The 25,077-nt window shown below is 49.0% G+C and overlaps 2 protein-coding genes across 10 annotated transcripts in view; both read left to right on the top strand.

Moving 5' to 3' along the window:
• Ewg (DNA-binding protein Ewg) overlaps nucleotides 1-6,041 on the top strand; it is a 34,649-nt gene extending 28,608 nt beyond the window's left edge. For all 8 annotated transcript variants that reach the window (XM_077689076.1, XM_077689075.1, XM_077689070.1 and 5 more), the window contains exons 8-9: nucleotides 2,005-2,170; nucleotides 5,362-6,041. In XM_077689076.1, the coding sequence (XP_077545202.1) occupies nucleotides 2,005-2,170; nucleotides 5,362-5,516 (321 nt within the window). In that variant the 3' untranslated portion in view covers nucleotides 5,517-6,041. The remainder of the gene's footprint in view (nucleotides 1-2,004; nucleotides 2,171-5,361) is intronic.
• Nucleotides 6,042-15,028: 8,987 nt separating this feature from the next.
• Egl (Egl_like_exo domain-containing protein) overlaps nucleotides 15,029-25,077 on the top strand; it is a 65,034-nt gene continuing 54,985 nt past the window's right edge. For both annotated transcript variants that reach the window (XM_077689067.1, XM_077689066.1), the window contains exon 1: nucleotides 15,029-15,664. In XM_077689067.1, the coding sequence (XP_077545193.1) occupies nucleotides 15,243-15,664 (422 nt within the window). In that variant the 5' untranslated portion in view covers nucleotides 15,029-15,242. The remainder of the gene's footprint in view (nucleotides 15,665-25,077) is intronic.

Below are 25,077 nucleotides of genomic sequence, written 5' to 3'. Positions count from 1 at the left end.
TAGCTCGGTCCCCGCAACAGAACCTATGATGTCGTACCAGCCAGCTCTGCGATTGGCGGAGGCCGGCAAAAGCAAACGCATATTGGGCAGCTCTCGTAAGCTTGCCGAATGAGCTATTTGTGCTGAAATTTAGGGCACATTCTTTTTAAAGCCCTAAGAATGGTGGGACAAACAGTGTAAGTTACAAAAGCACACGTAAACATAGAAGTACCGATGCGTACTGCTGTTGGTACTGCGCGCACTATGCTTGGCTTAGCGGTTTGGCTTTTGGGTAGTTCTAGATGACACTGGCCGATTGACGCAAGCAACCCTGTCTTGCGTGACCATATTTGTCGAGCGAGCACTATGTTTCACGAAACGATTATTTTCTCCCTGAGCAAAAACAAGCCAGGCTCAAATACAGTCAAAAACAAACCAGAGGCAGAAAACTGCTTGCCACGGTATGGTGGCGCCATCTTCGTTCACTAATGGTAAACAAGGCTTTCCAATAGGCTGCAGAGCGGTCGGTTCCTGTGACGTCATTGCAGACCACGAAAACATGATTTAGCAGGAAAACCAAAATTTTAACGTAAATTGATTAATTTCTCGGTCAATAAAACATCGTTTGTGCCTGGGCAAGTGCTGGGGACACTATAAATCATGAAATCTTTTGAATAAAACAAACTTGTATTTTGCCTTCATGGCTCCTTCAAAGCAACGTGGCCTTGCTGATCTTCCGATGATAGAAAGCCGCCACTTGTCCGAGCTATCCGATTCAGCGCAGAACCACACTGCGATGCACTCCTTGGACGTCTTGAGGCCAGAGCAGGGTTCGCTTCTCGTAGCAAAAGTGCAGTTTGGCAACAGGTTGTAAAAAATTCCAGCTTCGTTGGCATTATGCGTATGTTAACAGCATGGTCTCCAAGTTTAAGCGAAGGCAGGCTTCAATAGACGCATTGTCCACTTCTCCGCTTTCGCCGGAGATTGCTTTGCTGCTGATGCCATGGTGGCCTTCGAAGCGGTGGATCCACCCGTTGAGCGGATTGAAGTCGTCACTGCCTAGAAGGTTCCCGAGGGACTTGGTTCACGAGGAAAGGAGGCTTTGGTCTGGGCAGTTGGGGAGCGAAACACCTCGCGCTAAGATCGGGCAGCGCCAACACCCTCTCAGAGGGGTAAAGAGAGGGCATTGGCGCCACCGGGGCCAGATTTCCAGCTGGGACTACACATTCCAGCTGCAAGCGCCTCTGGAAAGTACCATTTCCAGCTTAAATAGTGTGACCATTTTTCACATGGGTCACTACTTGTCATTTGGACAGCTTCGTACATAACTGCAAGAATTTAAAAGTGCTGCGATAGACTAGGGACCGAAATGTGAAAAGACGCTCTTTTTTTTCGGCACCTCGTCCCTGTGCAGTGCTTAAAATCCCTGTAAGGTGTGTATCCAGCACGAGAAAACGCATCACATGCTGTTACTGTCGTACTTTTTGTCGTTACGTGAAAGCAATGTGTCAAAATCCCGATGCTACTACGGACTGCAGATGAATGGACGGGCTCCAACGTTTTTGCCGCTGATCCTCCCAAGAGTGCTTTAATTATGCTCTTGCTACCTGAGGGCGCCATCATCTGTGTGCCTCGTGAATAGTGCTCACTGCATGTCCCTTGCCACAGGTACGGTTGCTCTGTGTTTGTACTGTGCATTCGCTTTTGCACATTGGCATTCCTTCGCACCTCACTTGGGTATATTTTGCCGCATGGGGTATGAATCGCCAGTGCTGGTGGTCAGCGCCAAGTGCTGTCTCTTCTTGTGCCATTTTGAACTCTGCATAATGGTGAAAGGACATGTTTGGTGCTTTCACAGTCGCTGCAGTGTGGGCAGTGCCCTCGTAGTGTTCTTCTTTTCCTCCAGCGCGATTGAAAGGGTCGGCCCGTGTCGGGGCCTCGATTGTTGGGGTGGGCAGCCGCTGGAGTCCCTTATTTGGAGCGAGGTGTGGGCACTGGTGACCGCCCCCGCTGTGCCGTGTGCAGATGACGACGGCGGACGGGGAGGGTGGCCAGGCCGTGACGCCCATCAGTGCGGTGAACATGGAGCTGAACAGCGAGGCGGCCGCCCAGGCCGTAGCCACCCTGGCCGAGGCCACCATCAACCACGACGGCCAGATCATCCTCACGGGCGAGGACGGCACCCAGAGCGGTACGGCCGTGGGGACGGGGGCGACGCACCTTGCCTCGGCGGCCCCTCTGGACAGGGTCGCGCCACTCGCTAGTGTGTCGAGCTTCCAGAGGAGCTCGTGTGGTCAAATTGCTGCTGCCAGTGTGAGGGGTTGGAGGGAGGCTTTGTGGGCGATCCAGCACTGGCTGAGCCCCCAGCTGGCCTCCCAAACTGTTGCAGGGCAGTCCTTGCTCTCCAGCATGCTCTGTCGCTTAAATGGGGGAGCCCATCGGAGACGACTAAGTCCTGAGTGGCTGTCACCCGGCAGCATACTTCCAAACGCTTCGCTGCACAGAGCACCCATGTGACATGTCTGTTCGCATGATGCAGAATGGTAATTAAACGTCGTCATTGGCTGCACCCCAAACCAAAAGCCACGTAAAACACACCAAATCACCATTATTAACAAAAACAAGCCCTAACTTCGTGTTTACAAAAAAATTAAATTTAGAAAAAAAGGTGAGCAATGAAAAAAAGAAAACTAAGAGGTAGACCTGCTGAGGCTGGAACCGAAGTCGTCAGCGCCAGTGTTCAGTACTCTACATCGGGGCCACAGAGCCCGAACAGTAGGCTCCTTTTAGCAGGCGCTCAAAAGAATAGCACGCGCAGTGACATCAGACATGTCACGTGGGTGCTCTGCACAGCAAAGCGTTTGGAAACACGCCACCCGGCGCCACACCTCCATCTGACAACTGCCCGACGGAGGTGTGGCGATGTCACGCTGGAATCTGTTGCTGGCACTCTTGTGGAGATGATCAAAGGCAGCCAGTGGCGAAGGTAGTCACTTGACCGAGGCCGGTTTGTTGAAGAGCGGTGTAGCACAGATGGGAGCGGGGTTCTCGGTGGTAGGAAGGGGGACGCTTGTGTTGCCAGTGGTGGCCGTGGCAGAGACGAAGGCCCCTCGATTGACCCGTTGCAGTTAACTGAGGGGCCGGAGGAACACCATTTTCGTGAGTAAAAGTTTGTGATAACGAAGAACCTACACGCACTTGGAAAATACCGTGAAATTTAACATGCTTCCATTGATTCCAAACAAGTAAAACTCTAGTAGAAGTACCCATGGCATCGTAAACGTGGTATCACACGCCTTGTTCAGGTCAAAAAATACCACTGGGGAAGATTGTTTGTGTACAAAAGCATCTCGTACATAAGACTCAAAAGCTGCAAGGTTGTCATTTGCGGAGGGGTGTACCCGAAAGCCTGACTGGTGATTATCCCGACAGCGTGAAACTTGTGAGTGTTGCAGCTTGTGGAATACACAGCACAGCAGGCGCCACTCATTGCTGCTTTGTTTTCTGGCCTCTACGCTTTCTCGGAGGGCAGGCTGCAATGTGTGCCAACCACAACTACTGGGCAGCCGTACTCTGGGTGTGCAACTACCGTACTTTCGTGCGTATAACCTGCCCCTGCGTATAATCCGCACCCGCACTTTCAGCCCGCCGGAAAAGGAAAAAAATCCTCGCGTCATTTCCCACACATTTTATGCAGGAAAGGCTGCACCAAAGCTACTGCTCAAGCAACACATCGCATACTATGTAGACAGAAAAAGCGTATATACAGCAAGTAAAATGCACCGACTCCAAGGCGAAAGTCACAATTCACTCATAAAATTCAGTTGTTAGAGTGCGCTCGTCCTTGTTTTTTCTTCCTTGTCCTTGTATGTTTTGCACAATCGCTGCCATAGAAGGCTTTAGTCAGTGTTACTGCATAGGAGCTCCATGGCACAACGCGCACTGCCGTGAAGCTGCACTAAAGGAAGAACCACGCGTATTATCCGCACTCCTACTTTGCCACTGAAATTTTCGCATTTTTGGTTGCGGGTTATACATGCTAAAATACAGTATGCGCTCGCAGCTCGTGCAGTGTGGAGGGGAGGGTCCCCGTTATCCTGGAACGAAGTGGGGTGTCGCACCGAGGGCTTTCAGCGTCTGCGTCACATCGAGAGCTCGAAAGGCGATGGCCGTTAGTTTTCATCTGCAGGCGCAGAAGAGAGAGGGGGGGCGAAAAACGCAATATTTGTGGCTCCAAAGTAATCTCTCACAAATGGAAGGTGGTCCACTTAATACGCGGAAATTGGGTCCTCGTAAGAAATTAAGTCAGCTATAGAATCTGATGCCTACCTCATCGCAGATATACGAAGAATTTTGTGTGTGTTTCAGCCGGCCCATTCTCGTTTCTCACGTCGGACATATTTTTTTGTATCCAGGTTGCTTGAAACAAGTACCTGGTGGTATTTTCGGAACTGAAAAAGACTACTTGACAAATATTCCAAGTTCTCAAATACATTGATACCTCGTCAACTCGAGGTAGTAAAAACCGAGAAATATTTCGAGATAAGCGGATTTTCGAGATAAGCAAAGTTGTGCGAACTGCCATGAAATATGGAGTTACTCGCAAAAAAAGGCGCTACTACTTACCAGCTCTTCAACAGCAGTTTCCAAGTTTGCTTTCATATAGGTTTGAAAGAGAGAAAAAACATACAAAAGACGTTCACAGGCTGGCTTGCTTGACGAAGTTGATATGCCTCTAGGCTCAGACTTCCTGTTCAGGAAAAACATTGGCTTTGTGGTAGGCGCGGCTAAACGAGAAATAAATTGAGGGACTGAGGCGCGGCAGCATTGCGTGAATCTTGTGAAACAGTCCACGGCGGCGAAATTTCCCTGTCACTCTCGGTCAAGATTTCGAGATATCGGCAGTTTGCCCCAAAAATGCTTTCCAATAAAGGGCAACAAATACCTGGGACCTATAGGAAATGGTTCGGTGCCGCAGAAAATTTCGGCTTAGCCGATTTTTCGAGATATGCAAGTTCGAGTTAACGAGGTATTACTGTATTTCAATTTCAAAGCCAAAGTGAACATCGTTTAGCTTCAGTGGTAACGATTTCCGAGTGCCGCAGCAGTGGCCAAGCAGTCAGTACGGCATCCTGTTGCAGCCAGCTCTCTCCTTCCCCGCTGATGCCCTGAAGGATACGCCAAGTGTGGACGTGCAGACAGGGATACGTAGCCACGTGGTAAGGACAGTGCCCAAGGGAACACGCAGAGTGGGTCAGCAGGATGCCGTGGGTTGTGCTTGGTATGGTTTCCAGTAGTACGTTCCCATCGACAAGCGTTCCAGTTGTGCGCTTTTGCATTCCGAGGAGGGGGCCCAACGTGTCCTGTCCTCCCCTGGTGCAGCGTTTCCGGTGTCCGGCATGGTGACCATCCCGGTGTCCATGTACCACGGTATGCAAGTAACCATGGCGCCCGTGGTGACGGCCGACGGCGGCGGCGGGGACGGCGAGACGGTGGAAGTGCTGGCGGTCCCCGTGAGCACCCAGCAGGTGGAGTGACGGCCCACCACTGTTCCCCGACCACCAACGACCACCCGTGTTGTGCTCCCCCGTACACGTGACAGTTCCCGCCCCACCCCCCCTGCGGCCAGTGGGGGGCCCTCCTCCTCTCTAGTCTCAGCCAGTGAGTGACGTAGATCTCCCCAAGGCCGGCCAGAACACTGCCTCCCGTGGCCGGCCTCTATTTATTGCCGTGCCATGATGCATGACGGTGGACCTCGGCGTGTGTGTGTGTGTGTGTGTGTGTGCTGTGCGCGCGTCTTGGCTGGTGTCCCCCACCCGGAGGAGGAGAGTGGTGCTTCCCTGTACAGAAGAGACTGCTGCCCGGTTGTCGCCGCAGAGGACCGAGCCTCCCCTCGCACCAGGCGTGGCACCCCGCGAGGAGGCGCGCTTGGACCGCTGTTTGAAGAAGTGTGCTCCTTCTCCCTTGTTTGTCCCCGCAATTTGGCAGTCGGAAGCATTGCTTCTCCACCTCAGTTTGTGCCCAAACATAAACTTTTCGGCAATAAACCTGTATACTTGTTATTGAGGCCTGGACCTGGGTGCGCACCGCTCAAACACACTTCACTTCCTGGCAATGCACGTGTTGATAGGCCCTGCTACGTGTAACATGCTTTTTGTGTTCGGTCAAAGCAAAACTGCTGGGGCTCGCAGTGCTTGAGGAACATCACCCACTCTTGATGTGGGTCCTGATATGGCAAAATACATGTTTGGTTTGTTCGAAAGATGCGGTGTTTAGTGGCCCAGGCGCTTGTTCAGCACCAAACGATGCTTTATTCACTGAAAAACTGCACAGTTTAAGCCGAATTTGTTTAATTCTCCCGCTCCATTGTGTGCTCCGTAACATCAGTGACGATGCACCCAGGGCATGTACCTGAAACAAATGTTAGTATGCTGACTTCAGGCGCAGCAAACGGCAAAACATATTTCGTTGCCTTGTCTACCGTTCGTTCCCATAGGTGGCACTGCGATACTGACAGGACCACTGTGTTCTTTATCGAATTTGTACCTGACTTATTTTTGTTACGATTGAATTTGATAGCCATCCTTTCATGAAACAGTGGGTACGCTCGACAAACAGACAAATGTAAAGCAACACCGTATGCCACTTGGCCAGTGTTGTCAGACAAGCCCAACACTCCAGATGGCTGAGCCACTAAGGCCAGCAAAGTGCACAGTTTGCTTGGTATGCAGTGGAGCAGTGGAGCTTCAATGTTTGCGTGTTTATCTGCAACTTGCATTGTCTACCCCACCACTCTTACTGCTATAGAAAGAATGTGCACTAAATTTAGGTGCAAACAGCTTGTTCTGCGAGCTTCTAATCCCTGTTTTAACTTACATTGGATTTCGTCGGCCTTGGACAATCGCAACGCCCTTAATACGTAATAAGCTCAGAGCAGCAAAGTAGCTGGGGTGTTACATGCCTACTGTCTGTTTTCCCCGTTATGCAGCTTATTTGAGTGAAGCCTGCATTAAAAGGGGTGTCACTGTTATTCTACCTAGGCAATCTTTCGAATGAGCCAAACTTGCATCTTGTCTTCATGAAAAGAGCATGTTGCAAAAGCTAGTAAAAAAGTTTAAATACCCTACATTTAACGATGACAGTGGTTGAAACGCGAAGCACTCTTGCGTGCGAAAATCAAACGGCAAAGTGCCAAAGTGAAAGCCGCTGCAGTCACGGTCGAAGCACAAACCACCCTACAGTCAAAGTCCAAGTGTCAACGATCACAGTGCAAACTGCCTGCGAATCGAAGCCCACACTCACACGACAGCAAACGAATCTCTTGCAAGAAAGCTGAGCTCTCCCACCCGTCGTCGTTGGACCGTCGTCATTTAGGTACAACGAGTTGTCCACTTCAACTCGACCAATGTTCAAATCCAACACCTGTGCAACGAACTTAAAGGAAGTGCTGAGTGACTTGCATGCTGAGATGGCTTCATAATGTGAGGGTCCCAGCCACGGGAAGTGTTTTTTGTTTCATCACCACCACCACTATCATGTGCCCTCCAATCGTGTAAAGTTGGCTTTCCTGCAGTGCGTGTTGGTAACAACGCCACCACTGGGAAGAACAACAAAACTTCACTTTAAAAGGTCCCAGGTTGCTTCGCCGTCCGCTTTTTCGTCCCCAGTCCATGTCCCGGGAGCCTCCCTTCTCACAGTGTCCTTTAATCCTGTGTCTGACCTTTTAAAGTATGCACACGCAACTCGCTGCCAACGGTGTGTCTCGATGTGCTAACCAACGTTTACGCTATCTGATGACCCCACCGCACCCTCCCGTTTGGATTTGGTGCCGCTGCGGCCTGGAAGCAGACTTCTCTCTTGGCATAGACACATGTGCGCACAGCGGTGGGGCTGAGATCAAGGGCAAAAAACCTCTCCTGTCTTCGAAGGTTCTCTTACAGCGAACTGTTCTATTTTGCTGCGTGTACTGAGAAAAAGTATTTTCTCTTTGGCAGCATTGTTCAGAAAAGTTGCCCTGTACAGGGGCTCACATGCCGGTTCTGTTCACGTAGGAGAAAGCATTGACGTTGGGATTACCCTGCAGTACTTGCCTTCCGAACCGTAAACATAGGCTGCTTGTAATTTTCGTGCACACGATAGCAGCTTTGGAAAACGTGTTGCCTCGCAGTCCGATCTGGGCGTATGGGACAGCCTCTCTGCCGAGTCCTCCGTGCAGGACATTAGAGCACTCACTGAACCTGGACAGTGCATCACTCGCCTCAAGAATTTTCAATTGAAGGGACCCGTTGAGCTACATGCAAGAGGCCATGTGAAAATGCGCTTGGCTACTGGTCGACCTTTGTAGATGGCAGAGTGAGGCCACTTGGCAGCTGCTGGCGTTCAAATTTGGGCGCCACTGGGACTTGCGTCTCCTTCAGAAGTGACCATTTCACATCCGTTTCAGCTGTGCCACTGTTCCGATTGCACCCCTGGCATCAGATACGCCAGCTAGCTATGGTACTCATGCATGCATCGCTAGGGACAAGTTCACACTGCCCTGCAGCTTGTGCTTTGGCCTCGCATTGCTTTGTGCTGTCATCAGATTCTATAATAGGTAGTCCAGCCAGGCTGATAGCCAGTCCCTGTCCAGCTATCGCATACCATGTGACAAACAAGGCACGTTCGTACGAGCTTATTTTACCGAAAACCAGCTGCCACTGAGACACACTTGAGCACAGCAAGACGCTCCAACGTGTAGCGACCCGTAGCGACCTTAAAACGTCATTTTGTTTATTTGTGTTTTTGGACAACGCGAGTGCCTGTGCTTATTTCATGCATGAATCACCTTCGCCTGACGAGTTTTCGTCGAACCATGGACTGTGTACACTATAACTGTGTCGTCACCGTGATGCACTAATACAAGAAGACAATCCCGGCCTGTTCCCACTGCGGGACAATTGGTCATCGGGCTGACCTACGCCCCACCCCAAGCGTCAAACTCTGCGGTCCTTGCGGCCAAGAAGTGGGCGCCACCCTGGACGGCGATGTCAATACAAGCCCACCCGCCTCATCTGTGGAGAGGACCACCTCACGGGCTCTCAAGCCTGCACAGTAAAATTCAGGCGAATCCAGCGGGCGCAACCAAAATCAGCCAAACCCAGTGCTAATAAGCGACAAGGAACAAGCCAGGCAACGGCGACAACAGGTACGAGAGCACCAGCCAGCCAGAAAAAAACATCACAGCAGCAGCTCAAGACAGCACGTGACCAGGGCGCTCCTGCCCTCAGCAGCAGCGACTTCCCTGCTCTCGGAAGCGGCGTATAAAGAAGCCAGATGCGGTTTGCCAAGCAAGGATAAACAAGGTAGGCAGCTGGGCCAGGGTCACCTCCCGCGGCTAGCCCAATGAACTTTGCCAAAAGCCAGCATCGCTTCAGGCAAAAAACGCAACTAACAACCAAGAATAACCACGATATCTGCACTGGAGAAGGTGAATAGGCCTGCTCCTTTGCCACCGCCGCCATCACCGTCCCCAGCAGAGCCTATGGGCGAAACTTCTTGACAGGAGGAACATCTAAACCTTGATAATATGAATACGCGGGTCATAGCCCTCAAAGGCGGCACGGCCGGGTTGGCAACTCTTCCCGCCTTAATTGGAGCCCTCAGCAAGAAACTCTAACCAGCAGCGTGGCCTGCTCAGTCACGAATAACATTAAGACTTGGCTCCCAGAGGCACACCCCCGCCTCTAACGGCGGGTGGGCTCACTCAGAGGCAGGCTAACTCACCTAGCCTAATGCGACCCATCGATCTAGGTTAGCATTCCCAGCAGGCCGAACCCCTCCCACTGCAGGTGCTGGGAGCGGTGGTGGGACCTAGCGTGACTCTCTTCCCAACTCAACATGGGAATAACTGAGCAGTGGTCCCCAAGAAACAGCCCTTGTCCCTAATGCAGCGGCACTGTAGAGGCTTCAGAGACCGCAAGAAAAGGGCTCACTTACACCTCTGCTTCGAAACTTTCGAACAACTGTCGGCAATAGTGGCCCTCCAGGAAACCAGTGCGGCAGTGAAGCAGACGGGCTATGACGCTTTCCAAAGAAAGTTGTTCACCTGCATTCTTGTACAGAAATCCTACGCCGCGCAGGAACTCGATCTCCAAGCGAATCTGCCGTACTCGCACCTAATGGTTACCGTACTTCTCCTGAAACGTACGGGTCCACCTGTACATGTATGACAACATTTATTGTCCGCCAAAACTAAAGACATCACTTTCGCGGACACCTTTAGCCGAGCGCCGAAGGTTTCCTAGTCAGCACAGCCAAGCGGTGCATGGCGCCATCTAGGGGCATGTTTGAAGCTATGTCCACACTCATGTGGCCCTCAACTTATCGCACAGAACCGCTTGGTCTCGTAGTGTATAGTAGTAGTACCACTCCTGCGAAGCAAACATCCTAACCCGGGTTCAAATCCCGTTACCACTTTTTTTTTCAGTTTCAAGGGTTTGTCACATTGTAATATTAACATTTGTTATCAGGCATATAATCTATGACATCCTTATGCATTATAAATGGTATTTGGGGTATTTTCGTTGCCTTTTGGTCAGTTTCATCTACTGCTGCTAGTATGTTTTTTGCGGGTTTTCCCCTTTTAGGTCGGTTTTGGCTATTTCTGTTCAATATTTTTCTACACCGTGGTTTTCACCCATTGCAGGTCCGTTTTGGCTGTTGTTCATTTCAGTTCGGGTGGTTTTGTATGCTTTAGGTACGTTTATGCTGTGATATAACCCCCATAAGCAAGCTCAGCTGGCGGCTGGCTGTACTGACTAGGAAACGCATTACGCGGCCACGACCTTCTCCTTATTCTCGGGAAGGAAGGAAGGAAGGAAGGAAGAATGTAGAAGAAAGGCAGGAAGGTTAACCTGGCTAGAGCCTAGTTTGCTATCCTGCATGTGGGAAAGGGAAATGGGCAAAAAAGAGAGAGGAAAAAAAAGAGGAAAAGTTGGACCAGACACGTATGCCCAGCACTGAGGCACTGACAGTGATTGACACTGGAGGCTCTCAGTCTATAGCCTAGTGTTCAAGGTACCACAAGGAAGGGAAGCAGCTGAGCTCACCTCCATGCTATGCATCACTCTCCACACAAACCCCGTCCATGCAACATGGATCGGCAACTCGCTGCTTTAGTGGGTGTTTCTGACGCTTTGCTAAAAGCCAAAGGCAAAGCTTGTCAAAAGCTATCGAAACAGCCTGAGGCGAAGCCAACTGTCCTACCCTATATACATAGTGTTACGCACAACCTGAGGAAGGTGGCAGAAAGGCACTAAGTGCCTGCGGTGTTTTCCACTCCACGAAAACTAGGCCACTTGTGTGTGCAAATTTGTAGCATACCAAAAAAGAAAAAAATGCGAAAAGAAGCGCGCCAAGCATTTTGTGCCCTGCAGCATAGGAGTGGTGTACGAGATACCGAAGTAACACTGAAAGTTGGGCGAGTTGGTAAATCACCTTGAAAGAAACACACACAGCGCGCAAAAGAGCAGGTTCTTTTGCGCACTGCGCTGCGCAAAGAACGCAAAAGAAATGCTGCATGTATATATTCTTTGGGTTTCTAATAAAAACTAGTTGAGAGTCAGCGCTTGTGTTGTACATCCCTCCGTCTTTCGTCCTGTTCTTTTGCGCGCTGTGTGTGTTTCTTTCAAGACGAGATACCGCTTTCATGTGGGGAGGCCTATACCGGCCAGGCGGGCAGTTGTGTGAATGATAGCACACAGGGGCACAATTTGTCACTGAACGAGAATAGGGGCGCGCATTTGCCAGCGCATTGTGGTCAGTGCAGGCCATCCAGTCCTTTGCAGTCCAAATGCAGACCTTTCTTTGAGAAGGTTAGAATTGTTGGCAGAAGTGAAAACACGATGGCCAGGGAACTCTGAGAAGCCCTTTTTCGTATTACGAGGAAAGAACCAGTGCGTCAGTGACACTTCCATGCAGCTGCGTGTTAGTAAATTTGATTTTTTCGAAGCTGCACTCTGATGCGTATTACCATGCTGATTATGCTTTCTTACCAGTGTTTCTGTGGTTTTCTTGTGCACATCCTCCCGATGAAGAGTTATGTTGTATATATATGAGACGATGCCTCTAATAAAACTAGTTGTGAGTGAGCACTTGCGTTTGTCGTCTTTCTGTTGTCGTAGTTGCGCTCTAATTTTTAAGAAGCATTGTCCCCGCTGCTCTTTAACCAACTCCATGTTGAAGTACAGCACACGCTGTACGCCAACGACATCGCCATTTTGGCAACGGAGGGTAACTTAAGAGAGCTTGCTTAAGGGGGCACATGGCTCTTAAAACAACTTCCTTTAATTATGAAGTAAACTCTGTGAAACTTTTCAGTCGTACTGCTTTTTCCCCACTGATCAGTCAATTAGTTAACCAAGATAATTGAGTTAATTAGCCATTTTTGGAGGAACAATAGACAAAACAGTGTTGGTGATAAAACTGTAATCTTTACATTTTCCAATACTATGAAACTGTAATCTTAATATTTTCCAATACTACGAACCCTGTGAGTGCAATAGGAGAAGCGATTTTTGGATGCACCGCTTGCAACTACTTTCACAGCTCATTAAACCTTGGTGTTCGAAATGGGCGTTCGAAATGGTTTCTTGCCACAGGTGACACCAAAGTTTAATGAGCTGTAAAATTAGTCCCAAACAGGGCATCAAAAGACCGATTCTCTCATTGCACTCACCAGGGTTCATAGTATTGGAAAATATAAAAATTTCAGTTGTATGACCAGTACTGTTTCGTCTATTGTTCCTCCAAAAATGGCTAATCACCTCTAATCATCTTTGGAACTAATTGACTGACTCAAAAAATAACGGCATAATTGAAATCAGTGGGGAAAAAGCAGCAACAAGTTTCACAGAGTTCACTGAACTATTAAAGGAATTGTTTTAAAACCCATGTGCCCCCTTAACGTTCCTCTGCTGCCCTGCAAGGCTGCTGCGCGCTAGTTGCAAGCCTCATTCTGGTGGCTACAGACTGGAACCCTGCTCAACCCCCGTTTTTTCCCGCGCTTTTGCAGCAGAGCAAGCCACTATTCCCTGGCTCCCAATGGCACCTGAGCCGGCCTCGAGCACTGACCACGGTTCTGCCGGCTGCACTCAGCTGCCAGAGCTCGGGCCGAAGGCCAACTTCCCTCCTGAACAGGGCAGCACCAGATCTGCATACTATCGCAGCGGTTGCCAACAAGCTCCCGCCAGTAATTCGGGGCTTGGACGGCACAGACACGCAGCCAAAACTAGAGCTTGTCATGGTCGGAGATGATGATGAAACATGAGAGCTTGATTTTATCATTTATTTTTTTATAGCAGCTAATGGCAGAAAAGTGTGACATAAATGCGTTCAACAACTGTGCACGCCTTTGCTCTTTTTCTTGTCCGAGTGCAGCACCCACGCAATTCAGTCACATTATTCACGGCCCCTCGTGGCACACCCAACGTACTATGCAACTTAGGGGTATACAGCCCAAATTTAAACATCTTACCGTTTTGAAATTTACGCACGTCAGTGAAACCAAGGAAAGCATTCTTGGCCTGATGGTTTGTGGCACCAGCTATGTTTCTTCTGCGAATGCTTTGGCTTAGTGAATAGCGATGCTTGATTGCTCCTGTTCCTTTTGGCTGACTGGCAGGAACCCTGGTCGGTCTTCCGAAGGCGAGGACTGTGCCTCACCGAGCTTGTTGCCAGGACATTATACCTTTCTTTTACGGTTGTTTTGTCTGCTGTCCTAATGGTTTCAGCCTTTGCAGGAAACAGTGCTGAAGATGCTTCCCTCGACACCGTCCGGCAAGGTGCCATAGGCGGCCCATGCAACAGCTCGTCCTCCAAGCACAAGGATGCCGATGGCCGAGTGCTGATTGTCGAGATACTGCACGAGTGTTTTACCGCTGTCACGTAAAATGTGGCCGCTGTATTTAGGGTAGAAGTGTGAAAACATTGGTTGGCTATTTTTTGAGACAAGTTTGTTCGGCATACATGGTCAGAGGCTCCCTGTGCCTATTATTGTCGTGGATTCGAGAGGAATAGACCAAGAGATGTTGAGTATGAATTTAGATTTTCACTCGCTCTTTCACTTGTCACAATAAGAAATGATTTGTTGAAAATGATTATGAGCATGTAGGAAATCGGTGCAATGGGGTACAGCCACCAGAGGTGCTCAGGACTTTTCACTACAGCACATTTGCGGCATAGACACAAAAATCAATTTAAAAACTTCCCAAGAGACATTGAAACTTGTGTTCATAGAGTATTTCTTGTCGGTTGGTGTAAGTTAATTAACGGGCTGTTTACTTTGGCCTGGTTAATGGCAAAATTACCGAGTTATGAACCGGCGCTCCGAGAACTGCGCATCCAATTTGTGAAAGGTGTTTCGTTCGGACTTGCCATCCGACGCGTTTGTGCCGGCCAAACCATTGGACGCGCCACTCCGCAACAGCCGCGTCCGACAAGGCGCAGCGGATGATGCGTGCCTGAAGTGGACGCCTCGGTGTCATTTGGCAGGCTGACGAGCGCAGACAAATCGGCTACTTGCTCCGGCGACAGGCCGGGTGCCGTGGCAGTCTGAACTGCTTGCTCCATCACGACGTTTCACGAGAACCGACGGGCGTTACCGAAAAGCGCATGGTTTCGCGCGTTGATCTGATACGCCTTACTTCCTTTTATGAAAGGATTAAGAATTGCAGAGCTTTAAGGAAAGTGGCATGCGGTTGTAGAGACATTTCTGGCGATACTGACCAAGCGTGCGCCCAGCACTCGTAGCGTGACAACAGGGTGCCGCCATTTGCTGCCATAGCAACGGCAGCAACGGATCGGCTCTAGCAGAATTTTAAGCGACATGTATTTATATCAGAGCTTTATTTAAACATACATTTTTGATTTGCACACTAGCATAATAAATAACTGCAATAAAATAAATCTAAATTATATGGTGCCTGTAGCGTAGCATGCCTTTAGGCATACCTCTAAGCCCTCTAAGGCAAAAATGCGATGTAGACGTCATCATCAGTGGGAGTTTCGGTCACGTGAACTTTGCGGGGTTGCAAAATGGCGTCGCCTTGAGGATGTGTTGCTTAGTCAGCTGACACGGACTTGATAATTTGGCCTACTAACGCGAAAGAAACGAGAAAAGCTCCGCAAAATTCTTGGGTGCCAGCTGGCCGAACCCAGCGGCGCACCGGCGTGATGTCGACATAGCGGCTGTCGCTGCCCTCGTCGCTGGCCGACAGGAGCGGAAGATGGACAGCAAGGACTACGACCAGACGAGAAACATGACGTTGATGTTCTTCCTGGACCGGCTGATGGACAAGGGCCAACCGCGGACCCTGCACGACCTGTCGTGCCAGTTCGGCACCAAGGGCTTCACCAAGGAGATGCGCCAGATCGCCGGGGGCAGCCAGTCGGGGCTGCGCAAGTTCCTGCAGCAGTACCCCTTCCTGTTCACTATCGACGGGGACCAGGTGTCGGTGGCCAGCTTCGAGGGGGGCGACAGCGCGGCCGGGGGCAGCGCGCCGCAGCGCGACTACGTCCAGGAGGCCATCGACTACTTCCGCACGAAGCTCGAGCAGTACGGGAACGCCGAGGTGCCCATCAAGTCCCTGCTCGGCCACCGGTCGCAGGCGACGCCCGAGATCAGGCACGTCTCCGGACAGCACGGCAGGTTAGTCCCTCCGCTGTCGCCTTGCCGCTGGGTAGAGAGGAACTCGATTAACACACGTCGCCCTTACGCGCCCGAGAAACTCCGTGTGCCCTTGACCTGAATGACTTGTGGCTGTGCCGATCCAAATCGGCGATCGGTTTCGGTTTAGGGATCGGACTTTGTTATTTTCGGACTCTGCTTGTGCGTGCGCTGTGTCGACCGCGATCTAGGAGGTATTACTCCACCCCAGCCTCTCAAAAGTACTGCATGTGAGTGTGGTAAAATGACGGCTTCGCTTCCCAGAGTGCAGGTTATTGCTTTGCGTGCTTAGCTGTGACGAAAGTGGCCTAACACATGCCACTCTACTCCAGCTAAAAAAAGATGAGGCTGAGAAATATAAAAATCGATTGACTGCTTCGCGAAAATTTTAAAAGAAAAAAGGTACGTCGGGAGGAGCCAGGCATCGAACCGAGGTCTTTCTTCTGCACACAGCCGTTTCCTTGGCACCGTGGAGGCAAGCGGACACTTCGGCGGTTAGTCGCGCATAGCGTCAGTCTTCTGGTTTACCAGAAGGCAGCAAAAATGCGTTTGGCATGTGATATTCCGGCGTATGCTGGGTGAAGTCGTAGGAGCCTCCTTTTCAGGGTGGCTTGAAGCACATTTGGAACACCTCCATGGCTCTTCGTGTTACAAGACAGGGCACTGTGGGACGCAGTGCATGCAGGGATCTACCAGTGCGTGTTGCAGGGGAGCATGTCTCGGCGAGCGGTGTGCGTGCCGGAGTGAAAGCGCTGCCATTTTCTTGTCGTGCTTCCCTACAGAAGCGTAAGCACTCGAGCACAGCTGAGCCGACGAAACGCCCAACTGCTGTTCCCATTCCCTCCGTGTGCCCTCACCATTTGCAGAAATGCTGCATTGATTGCTACCGGCACATCCAAAGACGCTGACTCAAGTTTGGCTGATAGGGCGAAAGAGCGGTTGCAAAGTGGTCACTTGCAAGCACCTGGCAAGTAGTAGTGCTTCCTAGTAATGCTAGAACTTTGTGGTGGGCCGTGCAAATGCTGCGGCAGCCTGATTTTCCAGTGTGGCACAGTGAGAGGAGGTGTGTCCCTTAAAGGGGTACTGACACCAATTTTCGGCGTTAATATTATCACACAGTTCGCTTCCTTTGCTCAACAGAATACCCTGGCTGAAATATGAGCGGCCTGTGACGCGGAGAACATACTTTAATTGGATCTCATTTATTGCGCCGACGGAATAGCACACAGAGCGGTACTCAATAAATGGACATCAACGTGACATCATCCTGTGGTAGCCAAAAAAAGTGACACATACAGCGCTCGTCAAAAATTCATGACGTCACTTCACGCGCGCGGCCCCACGAGCGGCGACTGGGCGCTGGCGCATTCACAAATGGGTGCACGTAGCCAGAGCTACAGGCATAACCGCTACCCAGAAAGGCACTGTTGGCAAAAATAAAGTTCCACACATGGGAAAGGAAGCTATAATATATCCCAGAATCGCAATAGAAGTCGCCATTGGGACTTTTATTTAAAGGAGCCATGAAGAGAAAACACAAGTTTGGTTCATTCAAAAGATTGTCTCGTTAGAATCATACTGACACCACTTTTAACGTAAACTTCGCTCAAATAAGCTACATAATTAGGAAAAACGGGAATGGTCATGCGACCCACCAGCTCATTTCCCGCAACAGAACCTATGTCGTCACATGGGCTAAGCTCTGCGATTGGCGGAGGCTGGCAGAAGCAGACGCAAATTAGGTAGAACTTACAAACTAGACGAACGAGCGATTTGCGCTTAAATTTAGGGCACATTCTTTACAAAGCAATAAGAATGATGGGACAAACAGTGGAAGTTACGAAAGCACATGTAAACATAGAAGTACTGATGCGTTCTGCTGTTCGTACTGCGCACAGCATGCCTGGTTTCGCTGCACAGCACTGCGGGGCTTGGGGTTGTCTCAGACGACACTGGCCGATTGACGCAAGCAACGGTGTCTTACGTGACCCCATTTGTCGAGCGAGCACTGTTTCAGGGAACGAATATTTTCTCCCAGAACAAAAACAAGCCAGGTTTAAATGCGGGCAAAAACAAACCAAACGCTTGCCACGGTATGGTGGCGCCATCTAGGCTACGGAACGTAAAGAAACGCGGGAACAAACCAACACCGCTGTACAGGGTGGAGACAACCTTCGAACGGTCCCGTGCCGCCGCAATTGGGCCAACGGGCTCAGCGCGTTATTCTTTTCGTTTCCCACGAGACCTAGCAACGCGAAACAGACAATATGATTCAAACTTCTTCAGTAAACCGCGTTGCGGCGATAATTTTAGCGCGGTTTTGACACAATGACTTGCTTCGGCGGCGAGCGAGCAACCAAAAATGGCGGCGCCAGCGTATACGTGTCTCTACCCTGTACGGCGGATGCGTGAATGAAGGTACTCTAGGCTGCAGAGCGGTCGGTTTCAGTGATGTCACTTGGGACCACGAAAACGCACGATTGAGCGGGAAAATCAAATTTTGACCTAAATTGTTTAATTTCTCAGTGAATAAAGCACCGTTTGTATCCGGACAAGCGCTGGGGGCACTATAAAACACGATATCTTTCGAATAAAACCAACTTGCATTTTCTCTTCATGGCTCCTTTAAGGCGGTCATCGAATTTCCACCGCAATGGTAGGCCTAGTACCTTCAGGCAGTTCAGCTCCGGTGGTGGCGTGGTCGAAACAATGCCTCCTCCGGCCTCCACAGTGTTTTGACGTCCACACAGAGCGTTGAGATCATGCCAGGATTCTTTCAGATGCGCCTTTTGGGCTGAAAGTGCGGGAAATTGGAACAAACGATTTTCAGGCCGTTCAATGCAATTAATTATAGTGCGCTAAAGCATTCAAAGTGCAGTGTCGGGTTCGCTAGACTATTAAGCATCGATAAAAGCAATAAAAATGCAACAAAATTTTCCTGTCAGTATTGACACCGTTCCAGTGGGAGTCTTCGTAGCACCATGGAGGGCTCTTTTAGGCAGACTAGTTGTTGCATATTGCCTGCATGGGCACAGTAGCCTTGTTGTTAGCCTTAGGTAGCTTGGAAAGCATGTGAAAACCCGCGTTAGGGATTGCGAACCTGAATCAAGTGACACTCGTGCTCATGCACTTGCCGGCCATCACTCGAGGTTTGGGACTTTTTTTTTGACACCAGTATTGAAACCGCTCCACTGCTCACTTTTTGACGGGTGCAGGGCCCTTGTCTCTTTGCTGGGAACAGAGGTATTTTGCATTGTAAACGTGTCGTAGCTAAAATAACATATTGCCAAGTTGCTGCACTATTGAAAGGATAACCGGAGCAAAACAATGAAAGAAGTGCTGTGTCTTTTTGTGCCATTCTGTGTTTTGTTGTTTTGCACTGTTTGTCTTTTCAATAGTGCGGCGTGGACCATCGCAAATTGAGGTTTTGGTTTCTTCCCTGTGTGGCTTTGCACGTTGGGTGAGCAGTTGGCCTCTGCCCAGACCCACGGCGTGTTTGTATGAAACGAAAACCGCAACTGAAAAAGATATTTTTGGCTGGAATGAAAACATAACGAAAACGTTATTTATTATTTCATTCAGCAGCAAAACCGAAAAGATTTCGTTTCGCTTTTTCGTTCGTGTGGAAAGTTGAGGTATTTCAGCATTCGTTCCCATTTGCATGCAGCGAGGTGGCAGATTTCCACCCGTTTGCTGTTATATGAAATCGCCTTTTGTTTCATTGGCCACCTCTTTCTCTCAGCAGGCCTGCTGCGTGCTTCTCTACTCTCTCTGTCTGTCGCCATGTTCTAGAATTCTCTAGGACACTGCATAGAAATGTCTCAATGCTCACGGCTTAGCTCTCCACGTGATCTCTGCCCGCAGTTGGCTGCGAAGCAGACGGCGCGGCGATGTTTACTTATTTTTCATTTATTTGAATACTGTATTTTCTGGTGTTTAAGTCGCGGTGTTTTTCTGAAATTTTTGTTGGTGTGTCTTATCCACCTGGTGCGTCTTATATGTATGAAATAAATCTGGTACGTGGCGGCCGCGTGTGATCTGCGCGTGTGGTCTGCTGCATGATGTCAGCGCTCGTTAACGGACACAGCTAAATGAAAGAATGAAATGGTCTAAATGAATGAATTATTTGTTAGCGAGTCAGAGGAAGTAAGGTTTCGATAGTTTAGCCTAAACGCCGTCTGTAAGTACATGCCATCTGGGTGTATCAATAAACCATTTTAGAGAAGTTAGTTCTGTGTAGACTTTGGACGGTAGATGCACGTGTCTAGCACTGCTTACCGGGAGATGAGCTCAGAGGCGGCGGCCGCTGCAGCCATGCACTTTTGCCGCACTTTCTAATGAAGTGATGCTCTATGAGTTTACCTGATTAAGTGCGTTTTGTATACCGGTTCGTCTTATACACTGGTGCGACTTATATACGTTTTTTTTTTTCGGAAAAACTGCCGATTTGAGGAGGGTGCGACTTATACACAAGTGCGATTATTCATTAACTCGTATTACGGTAAACTTGCGATAAGGGACCCCAGGATTTTGTTCGCATTATCAGAAGTTCTCATTAATACGATTCGGGGCAACATACCAACCTGTTTTGCACTGAAATATTCGCATGTTTAACAATACAACACTCACACACAGTGCTGAAGTGCTATTCACAATTTGGAAACAACAACGAATGCATGACTGCTTTGTTTTTGTGTGAGAGTTCGACAGAAAGTTGGCGGTGCCAGCAAGAGCAGCCTGTCAATTGCTTTGACACGCGTATGCATGTAATCGGCTTTATTCGTGACTATTAGTGACGCAAGGATGCAAATGTGCAGCTAAAAGCGGCAAATGTAGCTGATATTTTCGGCACGGAGAAGCAAAAACTACGAATCAACCAAATTTACGTGATGAACCAGTTCGAATACAGCGGGTTTAGAATGCATGGAAGATGTAGCGGGCCAACCGAAATTTTTAAGTTTGTTTGAATTAACGGAAATTTTGAATTATCCGAGTTTGAATTTTCGCAAGTCAGCTGTATGTGTATATATATTATTGCTTTATTGATATAGCCTCCATTCTGTTAAAGCATTGTTATAAGGAGGTGCTATACATGAATAAGCACAAAAATGAAAATAAAACGACCTAAAAATGAAGAAAAAGAAAATGCAACGGTTGACTGGGATTACAGCAGCATACACTGATTGCAGCAATAACAGCAGCACACTCAACAAAAGCTGCTACAAGTCAAGCCGCACTTGTATGCAGGTGGTGACCGAGCGCAACGGAAACTCAATTGTCAGTTTTAATTGCGGGATTACCACGAAACGTTATGTACCCTTACGACCCATTCTTTTAACTGGAATGGAACTTTAATTTATGGAACGAAACAGAAACCGAAACAAAATACATTTTGTTGCGACACCGTGTCCTCCCATGAAGAGCTGTCTCCCGAACCCAAGCCTGTACGATGCCCGAGCACTCCTTGGCCCATGTGCCCGTATCACGAAGCCATGCGCGTGACAGAGAAGTGCTTCTAGGAGCATCCATTTCCATCGGCTGCAATGCGTCTCATGGCTCCGTTGGGCGCTGCCTTGCAGGCGGTTCACTGGACAACTGTTCCGCTGCGCCAATTCACGCCGCCAAAGTAGGAGGCCACTGCGGTGCTGCGAAACGTTCGTCCACCTCGCTGCAACTGAAATTTCTCAGGGCCTTTAACCGTTGGCAGTACGGACATTGTACCCAATTTCCAGCCGTTCCGGTTCGCAGCTATTTTGCCAGTTTCTGGTGCCACAAAGGAGAACGCAAACTGTGCGAGGAAAACTCAGAGGTTGTTTGTTTTTTCGTTTGCATTTTGCTTGCAACTCCCGTACCAATATTTGAGCAGTGTGTGAAACTGCTCGAAGCATTCTCCTGGGTGCAGGCCATGGTTTTTTGCTGCAGGTTTTGCTGAAAAACACGGTTTCCCTCATTTGTTTTTCTGTCGCTACAAACAGCACAGTCCTCGTTGCTTTGTAAGTTAGGATTGGTTGGGTAACGCCATGCAGTAAGTACCCTAACCTTTCACGTGTGATAAGGTTTGAACTGGGCGTGAGCACGCCTTACCGATAGCAACATCCGCATGCAGAGAACGGATTAGAAGATCAGGCGGGTCACTTAAACACCTGCAGTGCATCTTGTTCCTTTTACTGCTTCCGGCCAGGGATATTGCTTTCAGAAGCTCGGGCATTCACTGTGGTGGGTTAATGACTTCGCTAACTGCACACCCATGCTTTTCCGAAACAAAACTGAAAGTACGGTGGCCCTGAGGGACGCTGCCTGTCTCACATGCAGTGTATAAAATCTGGTGTCAGCGTTTTTTGAATTACGTCAGCTTACGGAAAGCCTATTTATTTCGCGTGCTCAACCACTTGGGAACTGTTTATTATAGAAAAAACAATTCTAGACGCTTCTCCAATGAGCTCTCGCCGTGCGCAAATATTGTGACGTCACAAACCGCAGTACCCCCAAAAGCGTGGGGCGTCAGCACCCGTTTTCACGTTTCAGGCATTTTTTGCCCCGTTAAACAACTGCGAGTTGCAAGAATTGTGAATTTGGATTCCCAGCACTCTTAATCTGTTGATTCAGGCTGACTTGTTTCCATCGTTTAGTGTCCCTTTAAGTCCACGGCTGCAGCCGATTTGCTTCTTCTTCGCTGCCGCAACGACCTTTACTCCATCATTGCTGCTATACGTGTGAGCTTCCTTTATCTTTTTGGAAGTGATAATAATTGGTCATCACCTGGGAGCGGTGTACGCTATGATGCACCCTTCTCGCTCCGGGAAAGTGTTGCTACGATTACGGCGGTAGCTGGAGGTTTTTTTTTTTTTTTTTTTTGGCCAATCGTGGTCTATCTCCCTAAGTGGGTATGTTTGGCTGGACGAACGTGTGCCAGGGACGCTGGGCAGTCGCTGCGAGGCATGCACACACGAGCGCCCGGCATTTTCTTATTTTTGTAGCTGCTGGGTGGTCGGCGTTTTCTTGCTATTTTTAACTGCGGCCGTGTAAGGTAGCAATTTGCTGAACAGCTTCGGTAAAAACATTCCCGTAAGGTATATGACATGCTTTCACACAAACATGTAATCGGTCGAGCACCAGGCAGCATAAAATGAAGGTGCATACTCTGCCTGAATAAATAAATTTCTCAGCTTCTATACACACGAATTATTGATGTGAATGAAAAAAAAGGCGGCATAAACTAACCCACCCGACACAAGAAAGTCAATCTACAGCCATTAGTTTTGCTTTTGTGGACGAATTACAAAGATAACAGCAGTCAATCCACAGTCATTTGACTTTTCATTATAGACGGATGACAGAGATTGCAGTAATCTGCGGTTCCCGCCACAAGCAATTTTCTCAGTTACACTATTTACGTCGACGAAAATGTCCTTGGTGCGTCCTGACTATCTACCTTCACACATGGTGGACTGAATCCAACTCTTCAATCCGCAAAGAGTTGAAAAGCACATTTCTGCTGTCACAATGCCGATCGGCAGTGTCACCAAGACTTGTAGGAGCGTGTTAACGGTCGAAAAATATTGTCGCAAACACCGAAGGCCTCAATGGCTGTCGACGGAATGCAAGCAACTCATGCCTGTTCTCGGCACCACTTCGCAAACCAGAAGTCATACTCAACACCTGTTCAGGATTAGTCCATAACGTGGGACTAATTGAGCCACACTTGATTGCAAGGCTCAATCAGTGCAACCAGCATGTACTAAGTTAGGAGGCAACAAAGGGAAGAGCCGGAATATATGCAGCGTCTCAGATGGAAATCTTTGGGTGATGTACGCGATCACGACACACCTTGACCCTACAGTGCAGCACAAGTTTACATCAACAAAATCAACATGCTGATTACCGTTGCCTCACTTGATCTGCCTCTATCAGATAATGTGTCATTGGAGGAACTTAATGACAATGTTGAATAACTTTCTGCACCATTAGTCATCATGGGAGATCTTAGTGTACATCACTGCCTGTGGCGAAGTGAAATGAAAATATTGACAGCCGGGCAAAACTAATCGAACAGCGGGTAACTGCTAGCAGTCTTCCTGTTTTCAATAAGGTAGACAAGACACACTTTTCTGCTTGTACCGTGAGCTTTTCCGCATTAGACCTTTGTGTTGGGCCGCCAGATCTCCAGATGGACTTCGGAGTGCAGTGAACGATCCACATAGAAGTTACCGCTTTTCTGCGCCATGTTGCGAGATGTGCAGCCTCTTCCTGTGCTGAAAAGCTGTCCACTCCGACAGAAGCTCGAGAGAGTGGAGGGGAAAAAATTTACCGAGCTTTGGTGGATTCGACGTGAGCAGACCAAAGGCAGTGAGGCAAATGCCTGCATTTGCGAGGAACTCCTTACAGCTGCAAAGGTCCCACAAACATGTGGGCGAGTCCCGAAGCAGCCAAAGCTGTGGTGGAATGGTGCCTTTTGTGAAGTCCCAAAAAAGGCAGACCAAGGCTTAGAGTTGGCCGGCCTTTTAGAGCGATCTGTTATGTATTTTCCTTCACCTGCAGGTTTTTTTTTTTCTTTCTATGTAGTCAGGAAGTCTATGGAAGACAAGTACAGACAACTGTCAATCGGTTATAATGATGGGGGGACAAAAAGGGTTTCCACTTCTCACCTGACAAGTGTACATATCTGTGCTCCATGCGAAAATGAGGTATTCATGCCAAGCCTGAAATTAAAATCGGGGATATGCTCGTTCCAGTGCACAATGAGCACAAATTCTTAAGCATCGTTCATGACTCCAAATGCACATATAAATAAACTCGAAATGACCTGCACGAGGACACTTAACATACTGAAAATTTTGTCGCCCAAGTCATGGGGTGCCGACCGTGCATGCATATTGCGAATTAATGGCTCGCTTGTTCGGTCTCATCTTGATTATGGCTGTATTATGTATGGGTCAGCCAGCCAGTCTGCTCAACCCAGTGCACAACCTAGTCCTTAGACTTGCCTCAGATGCATATCGTACCCCCCTTGTCGGTAGTCGTTACATTGAGTGCAAAGAGTGGCCCCTGAAGCACCGTCGCGCATACCTTGGGGGAATGTATGCAGCCAGCATAGCATGCATAAATGACCATCGTTGTGCTGGTGACTTGTTTGAGAATAGGTACAAGAAGCTGTATGAGAACAAGTTAAGAGTGGTCCACTTTCTTGCCCTTCGTTTGGAGAAATACAAGTCTCAGTATTCTGTCAAATTATGCCCATCAACTCTTCTGAGTTTCTCAGATGCTGTAGCCCCTGGGACCACAGTGACCTGTCTTTGTTAAAAAAAATCTTTTCCACGTTTTTTGTGCCAACAATTCCTCGCACTTCAGGACAGGCACACTACTTGCCACTACTTTACTCATGGTTCAAAAACTGC

The sequence above is a fragment of the Haemaphysalis longicornis genome, unplaced genomic scaffold, assembly GCF_048455015.1.
Source record: "Haemaphysalis longicornis isolate Haplotype H1 unplaced genomic scaffold, Haemaphysalis longicornis Haplotype H1 scaffold_10, whole genome shotgun sequence".
NCBI classification, from domain to species: Eukaryota; Metazoa; Arthropoda; class Arachnida; order Ixodida; family Ixodidae; genus Haemaphysalis; species Haemaphysalis longicornis.
This window is presented reverse-complemented; position numbering and strand designations above follow the sequence as displayed.